Here is a 12,666-nt window from a genome sequence, read left to right as displayed (position 1 = left end):
ATTCACTATTAAAAGATATTAATATTAAATAAATTCATATATAACAATAATACACAATATATAATTCGAAATTACACTAATTTATAATTTTGTATTTACAACTGCTAATTTTAATAATATCGTTAGCATTTTAAATTTTAAAAATAAAAATAACCAACTCAACTAAAAATTATTTTGTAAAGTGTAAAAATTAAATTTATTTTTTAATATAAGTAAATTTAATTAATTATAATTTAATATAATAATATAAATAATATTCAATATTAATTATGATATAAATAATTAATATAAATCATTAATTAAATAAAAATTTAATTATTTAATCTAATTAATTATGATTTAATTATTTAAATAATTAATATAAATTATTAATTAAATAAAAATATAATTATTTAATATAATTATTTAATTATTTCAAATTTTATATTATTATTTTTTTTATAATAACTTGCTAAGTGGCAAGTTATTATTGGTTGATTTGAGTCCCTGCTTAGAGAGACTCCCTCACCTTGAGACCCGTGGAGGAACTCATTCCTTATCCCCTCCAATGGTGCCTTTCTGCTTTTGTCATAAATAGAACTTCAAGATCCGCCCATTGGAGTTGCACTTAAATTAATGATGAATTCACTTATTTACTTAAATAGACATCAAAATTTAAATTTTATTTTATATATACAGTAATTTATTAATTAATTTTTGATTCATGAATAACCAAAATAAAAAGGTATACCGTTAATATTAAAAGAAAGGTATAAGCGCTATTTCATAAGAGGAGTATTAGAGATTAGTAAATTTTGTAATTTATAACTATTAATTAGTTATTATTAATATTTTTAATAATGTAAGATTATATTTAATAGTGTTGAATTACTCATTTTTTTATTGATTAAATATTGGCCAAATTTTAATAAAAATGTTGTGCCATATATAACCAAACTAATAACATAAAGATTATTGGGGTTGGGTAAAATACTAAAATGTGATTGATTGCCAAATTCATCCATAAGTGTGACAAAGTGTTGTTGCTCAAAACCTCCACAGCTTCGGTACTTCGCATCTGCTCACAAAGCGATCATAGTGAATAGGTTGGCATATCAAATGTTATGTCACACATCAAAACTGCATGAAGGAGCCTAAATTAAACAAATATTGCATGACATATATAATTATCAATCATGAAGGCCCCCCATCAACTAAAATTGTTGAGCGTTATAAAAAAACAACGGTTTTAGTAATTAAAAGATTTAGAGTTGCCATCTCTATGATGCAGGGCGAGAGAACTTTAATAATCACTCACTTTGGCCTTATGTATATAACTCATCACCTATATTTCCTAGGTTAACTTTAAGAGTGTATCTATTTTATACTTTTAGGGCATGTTAAAATTAAATTTTTTTTATTAATAATAAGTTTATTATATGGACATATATTAATTAAACTCTAACTCTAATAGACTAATTAATGATAAAGTGACTAAGATGAACCATTATTCAATGCTAATAAATTTACATTCTTTTAATATCCCACGAGTCGCTGTTTAAGACTGGAAATTATGGTAATTTTTTCATTCAATTATTCAATGTTAATAAAAGACGTGTCACTTGAGTCGTGATATCATTATTAAAGTAAGAACTATGAATTCATATAGTAATGAAAATGAATAATATTGACAAATATGTATGTGGTTTATTATAATATAACATAAGAGTTGACCGGTCAGAATCAAATTCATGCAATAACTTTCACACGTGTCAGTTTTCTACGACATGGCACGATCCCATAGGTCATTATATTATTCCTTTTCAAAAGAAAAGTAAAAAAAGTTGAAAAATCAAAGCAGGGGCAGTTTAGTCATACTATAAATTCGTACAATGGAAAATTTGAGTCTCGCCGTGGCAAGAACGGTGCTATTCATATAAAAGCTTCCGCTAGTTCTTCTCTTAAACACGATCGAGAATCGAAGAAGAAGAAGAAGAAGAATGCAAACGCGATTTTCACCTGAAATCGATTCTGTAAGTCTCTGCTTATGCGTTCTCTCGTCGTAGCTATAACTTCATTTTTTTCCCCACCAAATCAATTCTGGTGCTCGCGTTTAGCTTGCGTTTTGTGGAAGCTCTGAAAATTTTCGGTGTTGTGTTGTATTCGTTTTACCGTTTAGGTTTTGAAATGCAGATCAGTGATGCAATGTCGCTGTGAAATCGCACAGTTTGCTTCTCGACGTGGTAATTTACTTAAAACGCAGCGTTAGTTTCGTTTTTTGCGTCGTTTAGAAGTTCACGATGATAGTGGCAGTTTTTTGTGTTATTGGAGTATCGGAGCAAGAAATGGTTAATCTGTTACTCGTTAATGTAATAAACAACATGCTACTATCTTTTTTCTATCACTGTTAAGTTTTTTAACTTTGGAAGTAGTTACTCTCTGACTCTCTGTATCTCTAACATGTTATCACTAATATGCAAATTTTTATTACATTTTTATTTTGTATAAGTCACATGATATGCATCCATTGTTGTCTTCACTCAGATGGAAGGATAGATAGTTGTATGCATGCATATAACTAAAATGCGCACTGATTCCGGCGACTATGCTGTTTGTGGCTCATGCGGGGATCACTCTTTTTGTTGTTGAAGGATCATATATTTGCTTCATAGTCTGTATAATTACCTCTCTCAGGTGAAAATATCTTGATTTGATTAACAGAGACAATAAGTGGATGAGAATCATGCATCGCAAGTAAGAACACTTTTTTTGGTACTCGTTTTTTGGTGTTCACTAAGCCAAAAATGCTGAAATTAGTTTATTATTTCTGCTGCAGTGCAGTTAAAAGATCAAATGAGGGTGCCAGGATTATTGCCACAGCAACTATGGGAGTTGCTGTTGGATTTTTTATTGGTATTTCACTTTCATCCTTGCATTTGACTAAGGTAATATTTGTAACTGTTATTATTTTTTCTTTGCATCAGACATGTGTAATCCTTTTTTATTTTCCTTTTTTCCATCTTCTCTTTTTTTTCCCCTTTTTTTCTTTCTTGTTTTTCTCCTGTTACATTATGCAGATTAGCTTACTTTCAAATGTGGAGAATTCTTTTGAAGTAGGATCTTCTGGAAATGTAAATCCTGAAGCCTTAGGGTCAGTTAGTTTATTTAAGGTAAGTTCTATGCTTATTCTTTAGATACTTGCATAGGAATGCACTTATATTATCTGAAACATAAATGGCTGCAAGTTTATCTATTACTTTTATTTTATTTTTTCACAAATGCTACTTCTATAGATATATGTTCCATCAAACCCTCGCGGTGCAGAATTACTACCTCCAGGAATTATTGTATCAGAATCTGATTTGTATTTGCGCAGACTATGGGGCGACCCAAGTGAGGTATGCTATGAAGCAGTTATTTACTATGCATGAAAATATCTGTGAATCCCCTCCCCCCCCCCCCCCCCCCTCTCTCTCTCTCTTTCTCTGTCTCCCTCTTACACACACATGTGCATTTGTTGTCTATGGGTGGTGAACAGAGAGCCATGCCGACATGTTTAGCAATTTTTCCTTCACTTAATCTATGTTGCAAATGATATAGGAAAACAAAATCAAAATTATTTCCCCCTGGTGCATGCTTAGAGTGCCCATATGGGTGGTGTAGATGTAGACTTATCTCAATTCTGTCAAGAAGTAACTCCTATGAATCATATGAATGAGATCATTACGTGCGAGTGTATGAGGAGGTTTGCTTGAATATGTTGGTTAGCTTATACAGATAGTGCTTACATATTAATACATCTGTTTCCCTGGTATCTTATTCACTAAGCTTGCAATGAAACACCAAATTCTGCAGGATCTGGAGAAAAAGCCAAAGTATTTGGTGACATTTACTGTTGGTTATGATCAGAGGCATAATATCAATGCTGCAGTCAATAAGGTTACAGAGATGGACTGTGCTTATTTATGTGAATTTATTTACCCTTTTATACTTTATTCAAATGTACTTACTATCAAATTGTTTTGTAGTTTTCTGATGATTTTGCAATTTTGCTCTTTCATTATGATGGTCGGACTAGTGAATGGGATCAGTATGAGTGGTCAAAGAATGCAATCCATGTTAGTGTAATGAAACAAACAAAATGGTATATACTTTCCATTTTTCCTATTGTTATTTTATTTAAATTAATCCGTAAGCTTTTTAACACACACACACACACACACACACACACACACATATATATATATAGAGAGAGAGAGAGAGATTATTATTCATTGACTCCTTGAGTTCATATTAGTTGCTTCTTTCTTGATGTATTGTAGGTGGTATGCTAAAAGGTTTTTGCATCCTGATATAGTATCAGCTTTTGAATATATTTTTATCTGGGATGAAGATCTTGGAGTGGAACACTTCAACCCAGACGAGTATTCCATCTTTTCAATCTGCTCAAATTTGACATTATATGCAATTTTCCCCCTTGTTAATTAGATGCATCTATTCACCTAGGTTTATTAACATAATCAAAAAACATGGTTTGGAGATCTCTCAACCTGGTCTTGAGCCCAATAACGGATTGACATGGGAGATGACAAAAAGGAGAGGGGATAGTGAAGTTCACATGTATTCCTTTATCCTTTCTGTTTTCTACCTTTAACCACTTATGTAATGAGGTACTTCATTGTGACTTTCAATTATGTTCTTAACACGTTTAATTATGTATTGGTGAATAGGGTTACTGAAGAGAAACCAGGTTGGTGTAGTGATCCACATTTGCCTCCTTGTGCTGCGTATGTTCTCTCTTTCTCCTTGGTTGAAAGTTAATTCTTATATTGTAATTGCATTGTCATGTTCTTTTTCTACTTAGATAACGTTATCATTTATTTTGTTCTTTTAGATTTGTGGAAATTATGGCTCCTGTCTTTTCTCGGGAAGCATGGCGATGTGTTTGGCATATGATTCAGGTATTTATTTATTTTATTTCTTATCACATATTTTACTTTTGGTAATTTCTTTTGCATAAAATATGTTGGTTATAGCTAACGAATAGGTGATTTTTTGTTTTTCCCATGCATGCAAACCAATAAATTACCCTGATGAACTTCCCAACTATGTTTACTTGTAGAATGATCTAGTGCATGGATGGGGATTGGATTTTTCTCTCAGAAGATGTGTAGAGGTAAGCAGATTCCATTATCTATTTATTTTTACTCGTTCCTAATGCTAGGACTTTGAAACCATGCGTATTTACATATTGTTAGTGGGTTTGAGCTTGGGCTTTGACTCCAGTACTTGACCTAATTATTGAGAGTAGTATTGAATTAGGAATGATATAGAGTGAGTGAGCAAGTCAGCGAGCCTTCTTCTGTGGCCCTAAGCCTACAGTTTTTTTGCTTCTTAAAAGAGCTTTTGACTTCTTTCGTGTTAACCAATATAATATTTGAAGGGTTTATATTATGTGGAGACCTGTATATCTTGTGCTAAATATCAGGTTACATCTCATGGCTAGAATGAAATTACTCGAGTATGGTATGCTCTAATCGAACCTAGTTTGTACTGTTTCTGTAGCCTGCGCATGAAAAAATTGGTGTAGTTGATTCACAATGGATTGTTCATCAAGTAATTCCTTCTCTCGGACTACAGGTTAGTCATCATCCAGTAGCTTAATTTTTCCGAGAGAGAGAATTTTCGAGAAATAATTTTTCTGAGATGTGAATGTATAACCTTTCAGGGAGAGGCTGACAATGGACAAGAACCATGGGATGCGGTATGTGATATGTGAATTTCACCGTTCACTCTAATCAAACAGTCCTTTGCATTTACATCTTCCATTTCACGTTACCTTATCTTTTAGGTCTTATTAGAGCAACAACCAGATGCATATGTATATTTTGCTGTTTGCCAAACAGATGATATGAACATTACGAGCCATAGTTTGATTCTTTTGGTGTGATGACCCTTTCAGGTGAGAACCAGATGCAGAAATGAATGGGCTGAGTTTCAAGCTCGCATGAATGATGCTGATAAGTCGTATATTGAAGGACTCAACAACTATCGAAAAGGTTAACGAATGTGCCTATGCCGCAGCCCCTCCTCTGCCTTCCCACTGTACATGTTTTACTATTACGCACACTTAGGATTTTCTTGTGTATTAGTTTGTTTTCCCAGGCCCAGGTGCTAGGTGTATTTTCTGAGCTTGTGTTCTTTAATATGATAATATCCTTGCATTTTTGACACGCATCTCTACTCTAGTTACAAAAAGTAAAAGAAAGGTAAGCACGATTCAGCATTTTCCCCGAGTACACAAATTGTAGGTTCTAGTAATGGTAAAGGGCTAAAATAGTTGTGACAAGAGAGGGTATCCTCTTTTCACTGATAGCTTAGGTTTGAGGCACTCGTTGTTCTGTGATTTTGATGGGAATTGGAATGGTGAACGGTCGTTGAAGAACAGAAAACAATTGTCGGAAATTTTCAGTTGTTACTAACTAGTGTTTGGAGAGACAGATTTTGAATCTTATCCAACGATAGGAGTCGTCAAAGATATGAGCTGTGAATATGAATGATTATAGCATGGCATGATTCCTTAATACGATATTCTTAAATTTATTTATTCTGAGGAAAATGATACGCACCTAAAAAAGATGGTAAAAGGACAACTATAAATCATAGATAGACGACCAATGAGAAATCATGAAAGACGTTTGAATTGAAAGACAAGAGATCGTGAAAAACTGAGGAAAATACTCTTTTCTTTTTCAAACAATGATTTTCTGCCTGCCATTGTTGAGGGAGAGAGAGAGAATCGTGTTGCCTTATCAAAAGTAGGTAGAGATTGCAGTTAAAAGTTGGTACCTTATATGCGATGCCAAAGTTTTCCTTATTTTATTAGTATTATTATTATTACTATTCTCATAAAGTTACGCATAGTGGAAATTTTAAAAAAAGAAAGAGATTGAATGCAATGATTTATATGATGCTCATATGCGATGAAATCCAGACAGTTTAGAAACATGCATCCAAGGAAATTGAAGAAGAAATAAGAAAAACACTGTTTTATTCTATTTTATTTTATTAAATCCTCTTTTGTAATTAGCTAATTAGGAGTGAGGTTGAAGTCTGTTGGAATGGAGTTGGAGAGTGTTGCTTGAAACGACAGACACCTCACTTAATAAAACGAAACGTTGGTTTCATTCACCTTCCTGACTTGTGAGTCAAGACTTGTTTAGTATTTTGTTCCATGAAAACCCTTAATATGTGGCACTGGGACAAAATGTAGCAACTAATTGGACCAAAAACGCCCTTTTGATTTTAACATCTCATCGGTCGATTCTCGCTCTGTGCTCTTTTTTGCTGCTTTTGGACCAAAGAATAAAAACCGTGACATAACATTCTTGTGAATACACCAAGGGCATTTTAGTAATTTAAAATAAATGAATGTCACAAATCGTGGTTTTTTTCTTTATTAAGGGGAACATGTTTGTAATGCAATGTGTTGACTACTTGACTATATTGCTTCAAATTGCCGTTAAACTCCCGCCAGCACCAAGAAGTTAACGGCGTTAATTAGGCACCAACCGAACCATCCAAATTAAATAAAGCCACAAAAAATGTGCATAAGCATTCCCATACAAGCTTGTACCCTCCAATTTCTCTTTGTATCTTAGAATATATCTATAATAGAGCTCTCTCATCTTAACCTTACAACTTGAGTGGCTTATTGGAGTTGTGGAAGCCCTTTACGAACACATTCTATAGTCATTTCTACATTTCCTAAGTTAAGGTATGTAATGTATATTATGAAAATAACTATATTTATATATATATAAGAACATTTTCTTTTTCCTTCTCTTATTGTGATGATCACTTTCAGGTATCATATTACAACATATAATAGCTCCTAGGTCGATCTCAATCTATATTGTATAATCCTCTTAATCAAATACTATATAAGGTACGTGACCATAGAGGAAAAGGACACATTCTTCTTGATGACTATTCTTATGCTTTTTAAGTGACCAATAGTATATAATAGGTATTTGAAGTTAATACTTTTGTGGATTTCATTTCTTTTTCATCATATTAGATAAGATTATGTTATGTACTAAGTCCTGAACTAAGAATCATGGAAATTTTATTGGTAGAAAAAGATGGGAGAGATGTCAAGCTTCCAATTGGGTGTTATTGGTGCACTATTTCTCTCAGTGGCTTCATCTGTCTCCATTGTCATATGCAACAAAGCCTTGATGAGCAATCTTGGCTTCCGTTTCGGTGATTTTCATTATCTTTTTCTGTCTTGATAATATATAAATAGTTAATAAATATCAAGTGTATATTTTAATGTGTACAATTAAATCTGACATAATGTCTAAGTAGATAAAAAATTGAGATTTTACGTAAATTGACCTAGTAGTAGTAGAAATATCATAGACTGGAATGACTCATTCAAAATCGTAATATCAAAATATTTTAAGAGTTAAATCAAGATTCTAAATATTATAAGACATCTTATGAGATACTAAAACGACGAATTTGATTAATTTTTTCAATTTATGACAGCCACAACACTTACTAGTTGGCATTTGATGGTGACATTTTGCACCCTTCATGTGGCTCAACGCTTGAATCTATTTGTGAGCAAATCCATTGACATGAAGACAGTCATGCTCTTTGGCATTCTAAATGGCATCTCCATTGGATTTCTCAATTTGAGCCTTGGCTTCAATTCCATTGGATTCTACCAGGTTAATTAATTTAATTATCTCAATGTATTAATTAATACCATAAGTCAATAATAATATTAAGTTAAAGTTCATAAACACTAAAAATATGATAATGTGTTGCAGATGACAAAACTGGCAATAATACCATTCACAGTGCTACTAGAAACTGTTTTCCTAAAGAAACAGTTCAGGTACTAAATACTAATAGTAACAAAATAATTGAATTTGGAAATTAAAGGGTAATTAATGCTTAATTTACTTACTGCAAAACCTTATGATAACATTGTGCAGCCAGAAAATAAAGTTCTCTCTATTCCTATTACTTGTTGGAGTTGGCATTGCTTCTATCACAGACCTTCAGCTCAATTTTGTTGGATCCATTCTTTCCCTTCTAGCAATCATAACTACATGTGTTGGACAAATTGTATCCTTCAATGCTCTCTTTCTAGAACATAATTGTAATTATTATTGTTATTGATTAATTACTATGATATTTAATTGGTTAAATTACACAGTTGGTCCCTACACTTTCAGTAAAATTACAAATTAGTCCCTATACTTTAAAAGTTTGTAATTAGATCCCTAAAGAGAATTAAAATTTGCAATTTAGTCCCTATCGTTCAAAAAAGTGTTTGATTTAACAGAATATTCTCAGTATATTCTTTATTTTAACAGAATATTCTCAATATATTCTGAGAATATTCTATTAAATGAACACTTTTTGACCGGCGGGGACTAAATTACAAATTTTAATTCTTTTTAGGGACTCAATTACAAACTTTTAAAGTGTATGGACTAATTTGCAATTTCACTAAAAATGTAGGGACCAACTGTGTAATTTAACCTATTTAATTTGGATCCTTAACTTTGTGCTTAATTTAGCTTACAAACACAATACAGAAGAAGCTGAATGTATCTTCCACACAGTTGCTATACCAATCTGCTCCATTCCAAGCAGCAATTCTTTTTGTTTCAGGCCCTGTAGTGGATCAGCTCCTCACCAAGCAAAATGTCTTTGCATACAAATATTCTCCTATAGTATTGGTGATCATTAAATCCAATTGTTTTTAAGATGCGCAATTCGATATTCTAAAATGATTAAATCAGATAGAAATCATCGTCTGTTAACTTTTTTACTAGAGACCAAAAAAAAATAGCATAAACTTATCTTATTTAGCATTAATTAATTATCGCAACAATTAATGAATGCTAAATAAAGCAAGTTATGGCTGTTTTTTGCTGATTTTCTTTGGTTACCAAACATTTTCGGAATTTTAATATGAAAGTGTGACTTATATATTCTAAGGTGAATTTACTTTGTTAACAAAATTTCAGGCATTCATTGTGCTATCATGCTTGATAGCTGTTTCTGTGAACTTCAGCACATTCCTAGTTATTGGAAAAACATCTCCTGTAACGTACCAAGTTCTTGGCCACCTCAAGACTTGTCTTGTTCTAGGATTTGGCTACACATTGCTCCATGATCCATTCACTGGAAGGAACATCGTTGGAATACTTGTTGCCATTTTTGGTATGGGATTGTACTCTTATTTCTGCACTGAAGAGAACAAAAAGAAACAATCAGGAGATCTTCCATTATCCTCTCAGGTACTTGTTATGATCTTCATATGATACGGCGTTTGGTAATTGTTTTATGCCACAAAATACAAAGATACTGAGATAATAAAAAAAAAGTTTAATTACTCTGTTAGTCCCTATAATTTCGTGAAATTTTCAATTAGGTTATTATATTTTTTTTTCTTTTTAATTGAGTCCCTACACTAATTTTTTTTTCAATTAAATCTTTCTTAATAGTAATTGGCTTAATTTTATAGGACCCAACTAAAAAAAAGAATTGGTATAGGGACCTAAATAAAAGGAAAAAAAAGTGTAGATACCCAATTAAAAAAAAATTGTTGTAAGGACTCAATTAAAAAGAAAAAAAGTATAGGGACCTAATTGAAAATTTCGCGAAATTATAGGGACCAACAAAGTAATTAAACTTAAAAAAAAAGATAACGTTTTTTGTTTTTATTGACAAAAATTTTGATAAATTTTATCTTGAGTTTTTTTTTTTTTTTACAAATTGCATCTTGGTATTAGAAATTTTTTTGCATGTTTATGAAATTTTGTTGGCTCTTTCTTCTTGTCATGCTGTATAATATCTAGAAGTTTATAACAATTTATTTTTTCTTTTTCTTTTTTGTTTTAATTAATTATTTTTCACAGGTTAAGGACAAAGATAACACACCCCTTTTGGTTGGGAAAAACAATACTGGTCATCAAGAAGAGGAAAATCATCATGAGGCTAAGAAATTAAACAAAGAGTCATCTATTTAAAAAAGAATTTGGCTCTGTGTCATTTAAGATTTCTTATTGTATCTCGGGGTTCTTTCAATATATAGGGCTCTTTAATATTCAGTGTAAATCAAATTTTGTTTAATAAGTTTTCTGTAACTTTAAGTCAGTGCATTATTTCCTTCAATTGCCAGCAATGTGTATGTTAAACTACAGGAAATATAGCCTACTTGAAATTGTATTCCTTTTTTCTTTTCTATAAAACTTCCATTCTTTTTAATAATATTACTCAAAAAATGTTACCAATTACCACTTTTGGTTTGTAGTCACTTTTATCTTTTGTTGTTTGTTTGTTCCTGACGGTAATCAGTGGCTAAAAGAGGGGTTGAATCTTAGACACATTTTTTTGAGTATCACTTTCTGCCTTTTAAATTAGTTTCAAGAGATTTTTCTGCGTTTTGTCTCATAATCAGACATAAGACATTTTATTTTTGTCTCGTAACTAGTCAGGAGATATTTTTTAATTTTGTTTCATTCGCAACAGAAATAGAGATGGAGTAGAAGAGAGAGAGAATTACACCAAGAAGTATCCTGATTCAACTGCTAAGTGCAATGCAGCCTACGTCCAGTCTCCATCACAACAATGATGGAATTTCACTATAATCAACTGATTACAGACACCAATTCTTCCCTAAGAACTACCCTTTCCTATCCGAAACAAGTCCAGAATCTACCCAATACTGAACTTGACTTGGTCACCTACCAAGCTTTCAACTGCTAAGTGCTAACCCAACTTGTAAGGAAATTCCCACATAATCATGATACACAACACATAGATGTACAAAGGACCTCTAAGACACCTATGCCTTTTTAATTTTGTACCATCTGTCTTTTACCACTCACTGACTTTTTCTTACAAACCTCACACTGTTTGCCTTTTTCACCATGAGACTCAGACAGACAAAACTAAAGAAAAGAAAATAAAATGTAACACATTGAAGGAAAAGAACTTCTGTTAGTTTGGGTAGCTATGAGAATTTTGTACTTACTCTCCTTGTTTCAAGCCTTGACCGTTCACCCTTATTATAGAAGGGGAAGCTTCCAAGGTTGAAACGGTTCAATCGAGCCAACTTCTTCTTCTTCAACACCAAAATCGGTTCGAACAAAGAGAAGAGAGAGGGAACCGAAAGCAAAAACCAACATACAATTACCTCTCTCTCATCTCTTCTCATCAAACTTCATCAATTTGAGCCTTCCATCTTGACTTAGTTCCCAAAAAGGATTTCTGACCCTTGATAAACGCTTGATTGATCATTGACAGCTCCATCTGTTCCATTTTTGCTTTCTCCTTCACGTAGCTACAGTAGCTACTTTCTGTGATAGATGAACAAAAAGTAGAAACGAGCCATACCATAAGGATCTTCTTCTTTGACCGAATCAGATTGCTACCATTTTTAGGCATAGAGATCTTGAGGCTTCTTTACCACATCTTTCCATTAGTGGTAAAGATCTCAATCACGCCATGCTGTAGATCTTCCTTTTGCAAGGACCATCATCACCTTGGCCGCTTGCTTTCTTCCTAGCTTTTGTTTTCTTCTTCTGATTACTTGCTTCTAATATCTTCTTCTCTGACATTGAAATGACCGAAGTGAAGAGAGAGAAGGGAGAAAAG

At 32.4% G+C, this 12,666-nt stretch overlaps 2 protein-coding genes across 11 annotated transcripts; both read left to right on the top strand.

Annotated features, from left to right (window-relative positions):
• The first annotated feature begins 1,891 nt into the window (after positions 1–1,891).
• Positions 1,892–6,265, top strand: LOC107614461 (uncharacterized). Of its 7 annotated transcripts, none has more exons than XM_016316664.3 (16): positions 1,892–2,012; positions 2,173–2,222; positions 2,674–2,733; positions 2,816–2,892; positions 3,057–3,149; positions 3,273–3,377; positions 3,835–3,918; positions 4,008–4,123; positions 4,302–4,403; positions 4,486–4,599; positions 4,710–4,766; positions 4,874–4,940; positions 5,102–5,155; positions 5,545–5,619; positions 5,708–5,743; positions 5,942–6,265. In XM_016316664.3, coding segments are annotated over exons 3-16 (1,083 nt in total). In that variant the 5' UTR covers positions 1,892–2,012; positions 2,173–2,222; positions 2,674–2,732; the 3' UTR covers positions 6,044–6,265. The 7 variants fall into 7 exon arrangements, with proteins under 7 accessions (XP_016172150.1, XP_020964288.1, XP_020964286.1 ...); XM_021108629.2 differs by having other exon boundaries at positions 2,816–2,924; XM_021108627.2 differs by having other exon boundaries at positions 2,524–2,733; positions 2,816–2,924.
• A 1,211-nt stretch (positions 6,266–7,476) lies between these two features.
• LOC107614179 (UDP-xylose transporter 1) lies at positions 7,477–11,306 on the top strand. Of its 4 annotated transcripts, none has more exons than XM_016316412.3 (9): positions 7,477–7,756; positions 7,847–7,927; positions 8,124–8,244; positions 8,533–8,717; positions 8,820–8,887; positions 8,988–9,120; positions 9,579–9,740; positions 10,032–10,304; positions 10,926–11,306. In XM_016316412.3, exons 3-9 carry the CDS (start codon positions 8,124–8,126, stop codon positions 11,034–11,036), a joined length of 1,053 nt encoding a protein of 350 aa, XP_016171898.1. In that variant the 5' UTR covers positions 7,477–7,756; positions 7,847–7,927; the 3' UTR covers positions 11,037–11,306. The 4 variants fall into 4 exon arrangements, with proteins under 4 accessions (XP_016171898.1, XP_016171897.1, XP_088352476.1 ...); XM_016316411.3 differs by having other exon boundaries at positions 8,118–8,244; XM_088496350.1 differs by lacking the exon at positions 7,847–7,927 and adding an exon at positions 7,928–8,008 and having other exon boundaries at positions 7,477–7,765.
• Positions 11,307–12,666: the final 1,360 nt, after the last annotated feature.

The sequence above is a fragment of the Arachis ipaensis genome, chromosome B8, assembly GCF_059453495.1.
Source record: "Arachis ipaensis isolate K30076 ecotype BB chromosome B8, ASM5945349v1, whole genome shotgun sequence".
Taxonomy (NCBI): Eukaryota; Viridiplantae; Streptophyta; class Magnoliopsida; order Fabales; family Fabaceae; genus Arachis; species Arachis ipaensis.
The sequence above is the reverse complement of the archived record's forward strand: the minus strand, read 5'-3'. Positions and strand labels throughout refer to the sequence as shown.

What these genes read in the sequence shown, in the direction of transcription:
- LOC107614461 (XM_021108629.2), top strand. Translation starts at nt 2,714, where the DNA reads ATGAGAATCATGCATCGCAA. An exon ending in ATGAGAATCATGCATCGCAA is followed by an intron (nt 2,734 to 2,815) that starts GTAAGAACACTT and finishes TTTCTGCTGCAG; the next exon opens with TGCAGTTAAAAGATCAAATG. An exon ending in GACAAGAACCATGGGATGCG is followed by an intron (nt 5,744 to 5,941) that starts GTATGTGATATG and finishes TGACCCTTTCAG; the next exon opens with GTGAGAACCAGATGCAGAAA.
- LOC107614179 (XM_016316412.3), top strand. Translation starts at nt 8,124, where the DNA reads ATGGGAGAGATGTCAAGCTTCCAATTGGGTGTTATTGGTGCACTATTT. An exon ending in CAATCTTGGCTTCCGTTTCG is followed by an intron (nt 8,245 to 8,532) that starts GTGATTTTCATT and finishes AATTTATGACAG; the next exon opens with CCACAACACTTACTAGTTGG. An exon ending in ATTCCATTGGATTCTACCAG is followed by an intron (nt 8,718 to 8,819) that starts GTTAATTAATTT and finishes AATGTGTTGCAG; the next exon opens with ATGACAAAACTGGCAATAAT.